The following is an 8,051-nucleotide window of genomic DNA, read 5'->3' as shown; positions in this document are numbered from 1 at the left end:
GGATGTGATAATGTGTTACAGAATAGCCAAGCTGTGCGTTGAGTTTTCTGGGCAGGTCTAAGACTCCCACTAGAAAGCAGGGCAGGTCTACCACAGCTATGGCGACTGAGATGGTGTGGTGCCCATTTTGTGCACATCCCATCACACGGAGATCATCATCTCAAATGAGGCTTTTGAAGGAAAAAAAAAACTATATAAGATTTAAACTGATGGGGTCACATTTTTACTCTGAGTTACGATATGGTCATTTTAGTCCCTGTCTGTCGTTATCTAATGCCAAGCTACTGTCTCCAGAGTCACTAACACCGAGAACGGGAGCGATCACATGACACCGGCTACCTTGGGCATCAGCCTGGAACCTGCTCAATGGAAGTGTTAGACCTCAAGCTCCTCACCAGGGATTCCCAACCACTGGTGCTCCTGTCGCATTCCACTGCACTGTCCCACGTTAACACGGCCAGCTTGGGAATATGTCGTTGATGGATGAACCTATTCCCTTAGTAAGGAACTGACAGGAATAGAAACCCACACTGGATCTGATCAGACAATCCAGGGGCTAGACATCCCAGATATCCAGGGTTAAAAATATTTAAGAAGAGTCAAGTAAAGGGATCTGGTTTTTAGGAGCCAGAATTTACAAATACGGTACACTTTGTGATAGTAGGAATCTAATATCTTTGAACCGTTTTCTCAAAAGGCTTCTACATTAGAGTCTCCAGCTCACGCAACAATTGCAAACAGTCGTCTGGAAAAAAACCAAACAAACAAACAAACTGAAAGGTTACATGGCTCCAAAACTCATTGTTTTCTTAAATATTTTTAACAAGGTAATGCATTGCATGTGTATGATATATAAATATAAACATATTTATAGGAGGGAGATTTTATGACTGTTTGCTCCTAGCTTGCCATGGCTGCATAGCTCCATTTCACCCCTACTGAAGGTTGTGTCCAACGCCACAGTGCTGGGCTTAGTAAGGGGTGAACACGATAGGGGTGTGTGTGGCCCTCAGGGGCCCCGGTGCCGGCCGGAACAGGGCAGGTCCCAGCAGGGGGGTCTGGATGAGGGTGGCGGTGCCCGCCGGGTGGCGCAGCGCCAGGGGGTTGGCGGCTACGGTGCACAGGGCTGCAGGGCTGAGCGGGCTCGGCAGGAATCCTGTGGTCAGGGTCTTGGTCAGCTGCTTCTGCAGGGCCAGTTTGGTCTGGAAGAGACAGCAGGCAGGACAGGGTCACATGAAGGGTCTTCCTCTGGGGAGGATCACTGGCAAGTGAGGGCGGCTTTGCACTTTCCGAACAGCTTTTTACAAGCCTACCAAAATGTCATGGGAACAAAGAAACGCGTTTACCAACTTCCGCCGAAAAAGCTAGAAAATAACACAATAGAAAAAAGATGTTGCGTTTGTCCGTCCATCAAATGAAGCCTTTTGTAGGAACAGACTGAGAAAAAAATGCTTGTTTTCACTGGTGCAACAGGCACATAAACCTAGTCATCTCTGAGGACCCCCAATTGGGTTATTTTAGTTATGGGCAGTACCGAAAAAGCACAGGCTAAGAGAAACAGTTTCAGGGTGGCCTTCCAGCCCATTAGATGTTAAGGCTGACAATGAGAGATGAAATCAGAGGTCATTTAAAGGAGAATCTAAAACCAGCCTCCCATTCCTGCTTTAAATATCCCAGACAAGAATTTCTGCTACACAGGGACCGTCCGTTTCCCCAGCAGCTGGATAAATAAGAAACTTGCATGTGTCTGGCCCCTCTTCGCCCAACTCTTCTGGTTTTGCGCAGTTTATTTTTAAGCTGTCCAACAGAGGCAGAATTCCAAGACCAGCGTCACACTGCTTGGTTTATTCCTTTCCTCCACGCTGCTCAGACTTGGACGTGGAAAAACAACAACCAGTTGTCATGAATGTGACAGGAAGGTTTCTCCGTAAAGATGGCTTAAAAATGAGTTTTTTTTTAAATAAAGATTTTTAAAGAAGAATAATAGCACGGGTTGACTATGAATTTCTTGGGGAAGTCCAAAGCAGTGCATGTTCATGATGATGGTTGGTTGTGCTCATTTATAATAAGAATAAAATCTATGCCATTGCAAAAAATGAATTAAATATATACATGCTATAGACTCAAAAGCAATCATGCCTGCAGGAGAGTTTAATTTGAGTAATTTGAATTTTCTCTTTGTATCTCATTCTAAAAAAAGCTCTTATGTTTTTTCAGGTTGGCACAACAAACAGTGCCCCTTCCCCTGCACCTGCATCCACCTGTATGCCACCTGTACCCACCTGGGTGGAGAGTGAGGTCAGGTTGCAACGGCCAAACACTTTCTTCATGGCTGATACTGCGCCCCCAGCATATCCAGTCCACCTCACGTTCTGCCAGGACACAGGAGGACACAGTCAGATTGGAGGTGCCCCCACCACCCTCAAGGCCCAGAGGGGGCAGGGCAGGACAGAGCAAAGAAAGGTTACAAACCAGAGGAGACTTTCAGCTACTTTAGCTGCCAACAACAAAGTCATCCAAGGATCTCTGGGCCCTTTCATGAAGGATGCTCAGAAATCACCTTTAATGACGCGACTCAGTATCGGGTTCCAGACACCCACAACCCCCAGTCCTACTGTCAAACTTCACTGCACCCTCGTCATGTTGACCTGCACTCCATTCTGCGTTTCACTGTTGCTCTAGAAGCCATCCTATGTCCCTACTTCCTAGTACTGTGAATAATTGTTTTCCTCTCACAATCCTCCCGTTTCAGAAGAGAAAAGATTCGGTACTTTTCATCTGCTTCTGTTTAAGGCACAGCTTTGAGCCTACTGAACATCTTGGTCCTGATGTACTGCAACACACATGAATACGCCCACATACAGTGCAACTACCTGGTTTTTCCCACAGGCCTTCCTGGCCCCCGATGAGACAGGTCACCTCCATGAGCAACTGTATCATGAACAGCATGAAAAAGATGGCAAAGCTACTAGATGCTGATCTGTGTGTGCTTGCATCACTTGGTGCTTGCTCACATTTTCCATATCACTGACTGCAGAGCTGCTTTGCTGGGGTGGAGTTCTCTGCTGCCTCACACACCTCTGCAGACAGCCATACAGATGGCTGGCACTCGGTCTACTCACCGCTAAGATGGAGTTCTGCTGGGTTTTGTTATAAGGGGTGAACTTGGGCTTGGGGGGTTTCCCAGCCAGCCTGTCCTTGTGCCTCCTGCTGTTCATGTGCTGAAAACAGAAATCACATGGGACAGGTTACCATCTCCTCCTGACCCGCACCTGAACCTGTCCTCATTTCCAGCCTCCATGCTCAAGTGATCCCGGCATCTCTAGATCATGAATTCCTGAGCCCCTCACGTACAAAGCTATTCAGACCCCTTGACCCCCTCTAACTGAACAAATGAGTGAATTTATGACTAAAGAAAATGAAAGAAACCTACAGCTTTCCATGAAAACCTCCAAAGGATACCCTCCCCTTAAATTAAGGGTACTGGTTATTCAGGCCAATGAATTTAAAAGCTTTAGGAACCACAACAGCAGGGTTGTCCAGTCTTGGTCCAGGACAGCCACAACCCTGTTAGTCTCTTTAAATGGTCAGTTCTGACTTAAGGGTAAGATTAAGGGGCCATTTTACTAAAGGAATGGAGGCTGAGACCCCACTGCTAAACCAACAAGTGCAGATTCATTTGTGTCCTATTTACAGCTGTTGCAGATACACAGAGACCAGTCCACTTGCAGTGTGCTGCAGGCTCATTAATCTTTTTCTAATTAAAATTAGTTAAAATCTAACTATGTTGGCTTCATCAGAATTTGGCTTTTCAGAGACGAACTGGGCTGAGCCTGGGAGAGGAGTCTTAGACAGTAGGTCACATGTTCATAAAGACTGGCAAGACCTGTAAGGTGTTGATGAAAAAATCAAGTAATCTGTTCAATGAACAGAACTTTCGTCTAATAGGGCTGAAGATTACTTAGACTTAATTAACTGTTGCTTAATTTAACAAATCACCAGGTTAACTGATTACAATGCAATTGGTCCACATCTTCAGAAATGGATGATTTATTGGTGACCTATAAGCCCTGCTGGATCAGGGCTCTCCAGTCCAGGAGACAGAGTTGAGGGCATTACAAATAATAGCTTATCAGAGCCACTGAGTGCAGCTGCCTTCCTCTTATTGCAATGAGCATTGCGCCCAGTCTGACTTCTCAAACTTCACCAGCTCGGGGACAGAGGTCCCACCCCCCAATTTGGCGGAGCGGTGGCACTGTGGGTAAGGATCTGTGCCTGTGGCTGGAAGGTTGCCGGTTCAAATCCCGCGGCCGGAAGAGGAATCCTAGTCCGTTGAGCCCCTGAGCGAGGGCCTGCTCCAGGGGCGCCGTATAATTATAATAATTATAATAATTGCTTACACTTATATAGCGCTTTTCTGGACACTCCACTCAAAGCGCTTTACGGGTAATGGGGACTCCCCTCCACCACCACCAATGTGCAGCCCCACCTGGATGATGCGATGGCAGCCATAGTGTGCCAGAACGCTCCCCACACATCAGCTATCAGTGGGGAGGAGAGCAGAGTGATGAAGCCAATTCATAGATGGGGATTATTAGGAGGCCATGAGTGGTAAGGGCCAATGGGAAATTTGGCCAGGACGCCAGGGTTACACCCCTATGTCCTGGCCAAATAAATAAATGGCCGACCCTGCGCTCTGACCCCAAGCTTCTCTCTCTGTCTGTGTGTCTCATGGAGAGCAAGACATGGTATGCGAAAGGTATGCGAAAAGACACATTCCTAATGCAAGAGATTGTATATGGCCGACGAAGTGATCTGCTCTTCTCTCCGCTCCTGTTGTCTGACCCGCGCTGCAGGGCTGACTGACCTGCTTGAGCTGCGTCTCCGAGTTGACGTAGATCTCGCACACCTCGCAGTGGAAGGCCTTGCTCTGCACGCCCACGCTGCCCTTGTTCCCCAGCCGCTTGGTCTTGCAGGCCGCGCGGGACAGCAGCACCTTGCTCCTCCGGCGCGGCTGGGCGCTCTGGCCCTCCAGCATCAGCTTGTGTTTGGCTCCTGGGAGGAAGGGAATCACAGGACACTTGAGCAGCCCGGCCAGAGGCACAGCTGCTGCAGGTAGTACGCCCTGCTGTGCAGAAGCTAAGTCTTATTTCTGTCACTACCCTCGTAGTCCTGACATCAGCGACTGGGAGGGGGTCAAGACTAAAAATCCCATTTAAATTTAATTGCTGCATCTTTTTTTCCAATTGGTTTTCCAACCGTGCCAAACCCCACTCATGGGGTTCACCTGTCTGTCTCCAGGCCGGGCAGCTCGCTCAGGCCCATCTCTCTTCCCAGAAGGCTCTGCGACGTACCGCTGTTGTGGGCCTCCAGCTGGGACGTGGAGTTGACCGTGACTTTGCAGATGGGACAGTGCAGGTGCGGCTTGCTCTTTTTGGGGTCCTTGTCCCCCTCCCCGCGGGGTTCGGCCTCGCTCTGGGGGGGTTCCTGGCTGCTGCTCTCCAGGACGGGCACGGGGGGGTCGGGGGCGCCGGCCTCGGACACTCTCTCGGAGAGCTGGGAGGCCGGGGAGACCTGGGGGGACGCTGCCGCCAGGGCCACCAGCTCCAGGGAGGAGACCTCGGAGACGGGTGTGAGCACCACCGAGACCCCTGGAGTCTCCTTCCCCTTCCCAGACTCGGGGTCCATGGACAGAGCTGGGGAGAGACCGCACTGAGTCACTGGGGCAAACAGGAAACACACACTCCAGCACCAACACACACACAGCAGCACTACAGCACTCGCCGTGCAACACAATTACAGTCCCTCACACAGCCTAACAACGCAAAGCCCTGCTTATTACACCAAAGAGCATTAGGACTTTGATTACCTCCATCTGGTTTTCAGTCTGGTTTTTGACCCTACGGATTTCGACCAAAAGTTCTCAAATTGTAACAATCCCCTTCTCTCTATTCCTGACCTCTGACCCTCGCTGCAGAAAGTGAAAAAGTTGCAAGCTCAACCCCCCCCCCCCCCCCCCGACTTCACCAAAGAGAGCACACATCTTGCCCCATTGTTGCTGTGAAAAAGTCAACGTTTTCCTGGGAATTCAGCGCCGGAAGGCGTCTGATCCTGCCATGTTCTGACACTCCGCATCTCCGTTTGATTTTGTGTAACAAAGGAGAGGTTAATACTAGTGCTCCCACTACAGCAAAGTCCAAGTGCCAGCCAATTGATTTTCTTATTTCTCTTTATCTTTTAGAAAGGGAAAGCGCTGCCCTGTTTTGAATTATTCAGTTCCTCCTGCTCCAGTTTTTAATCTCCTTTCACAGATTTTCTCATTTTTGATTTGTACGGAGGTGCGAGGCCTGTATTTCTACAGGGAGGGTGACCCCTGGGAGGGCAGGTTGTAGTTAAGGGGGTTCCTCGTTCTGCACTGATGTACATTGGAAATGCATGCTGATGATGGCCGTGCCCACTCTCCTGAAGTCAATAAGCTGCTGTTGCACTGGGTGGCTGGAGGTGAACAACAGAAAGCTTTCAGGACGCAGCAGTGAGGAACTTCACAGTAAATCTATATACAACAGCACAGGCTTTTTCCCTTTTTTTTGGTGCTGTATTAAGGAACACCCATTCCTTCTGAGAAACGAGTATAATTCGTCCTGTGCAATTCAGGTGTATATCTAACTGGCGCACAGATGCCTGTCATGTTGTGGGACAGCCTCACCTGTGAATACCCGGGAATGTACCTGAATCAACCCGAAATCACCTGCATTCTTCTCACTGCAGCAAGAAATATGATATGATGACATGGTCTGACGGTGAACTCCACAATTTACGGGCACTGAAATAGTCCACACAGAAAGCAAAAAGACTGTTTCCTTGATAATGTTCCCAAGAACCCTGACTCATCGCTCCCAGATTTCTGGGTATTTGTAAATTGCAAATGGTTGCATTGAGGAACAAAGCAACTTTTATTTGCTGGAGCAAATTATCCTTAGTTATGCACATGAAGACCAAAAAAAAACGACGGACATTTTGGCTTAAACAACTTTTTGGCCTCGTGGCATTTTTCTAAAATCAGGGCTTTAGTGAATAAACTTGCAAAGAATGAATAAAGAACAACAAAGATAATGTAACGGTTTGATTACATTGCTTTTCCTTTAAACTGTTCCCCAGGTTTAATTAAATAAAAGTCGATTTTGCAAAGATTGCTTTTGCGTTGGCACAGCGGCTACTGGTGTAGAACCTGAGCTGCTAGGAAGGTCAATCGAATGTTTATCAGGACTGTCATGGCGATAGATGGGACTGCATTGGAGGGGAATGTTCTGCTTAAGCTGTTTCTCGAAGACAGAGCTCAGGAACGACATCGAACAAGACGAGCTAATGGTCTTGCAAACAATACAGGTCTTGCGCCAGAGTTACACTAGCAGTTTATCTTGAGGAAAAGGCTCGGCCAGTCTTCTGCAGCCTGCGAACGTCCCCTTCATGTTAAGCCTGCTAATGGAAGAGGATATTGACTCATGTCATAAAACCCTTTGCTTATTGCTAGAGTTCTGAGAGGTGACAGTTGCTTACTTTGCATAAAGTAAGTAGCACAAGGGGACTGTTTTTTTGGTTGTAGATGAACTGACTCAGAATAATTCATGAGAAAGTCTTTAAACCACTGCGATCACACCTTCCTAGCTTAATTAAAGCCTACCAGATTCATCAAGCACATTGAGATTTAACACTCGCAGTCATTAATTTAACACCAATATTATCTCCGATTACAAAGTAAGGAAGCGTGCCTTTATTATGCACTCACCGAGCGTTTTCTGATCTGATCTATTTTCCAGCTCGCTGCTCTAAGACGCAATTTAAAATACAGCAAAATCAATGAGTCGGGTTATTAAACGTCTGAATAATTCCCATGCACACTGGTGAAAAAACCCCCAGCAAGACTAGGTATGTGGAAATGCAGAACATAAACAAAAAAAGGCTTAAAAGGTTGTGATATTTCACCATGGCCCCCTCTCGTGACCCTTTCCCATGACCCTGTGGGTCTCTGTCTGAAGATGGGCCTCCAGAGT

General features: G+C 47.8%; 1 protein-coding gene across 1 annotated transcript in view; it reads right to left on the bottom strand.

The window, feature by feature from the left end:
- Positions 1 to 795: 795 nt before the first annotated feature.
- The window catches only part of znf385c (zinc finger protein 385C), a 172,474-nt gene continuing 165,218 nt past the window's right edge, over positions 796 to 8,051 (bottom strand). The window contains exons 6-10 of the mRNA XM_088906492.1: positions 5,355 to 5,696; positions 4,868 to 5,055; positions 3,123 to 3,221; positions 2,283 to 2,372; positions 796 to 1,202 (exon numbers count right to left, since the gene is read on the bottom strand). Of these exons, the coding sequence (XP_088762618.1) occupies positions 972 to 1,202; positions 2,283 to 2,372; positions 3,123 to 3,221; positions 4,868 to 5,055; positions 5,355 to 5,696 (950 nt within the window). The 3' untranslated portion in view covers positions 796 to 971. The remainder of the gene's footprint in view (positions 1,203 to 2,282; positions 2,373 to 3,122; positions 3,222 to 4,867; positions 5,056 to 5,354; positions 5,697 to 8,051) is intronic.

The sequence above is a fragment of the Atractosteus spatula genome, chromosome 26 (assembly GCF_055471065.1).
Source record: "Atractosteus spatula isolate fAtrSpa1 chromosome 26, fAtrSpa1.hap1, whole genome shotgun sequence".
Taxonomy (NCBI): Eukaryota; Metazoa; Chordata; class Actinopteri; order Semionotiformes; family Lepisosteidae; genus Atractosteus; species Atractosteus spatula.
This window is presented reverse-complemented; position numbering and strand designations above follow the sequence as displayed.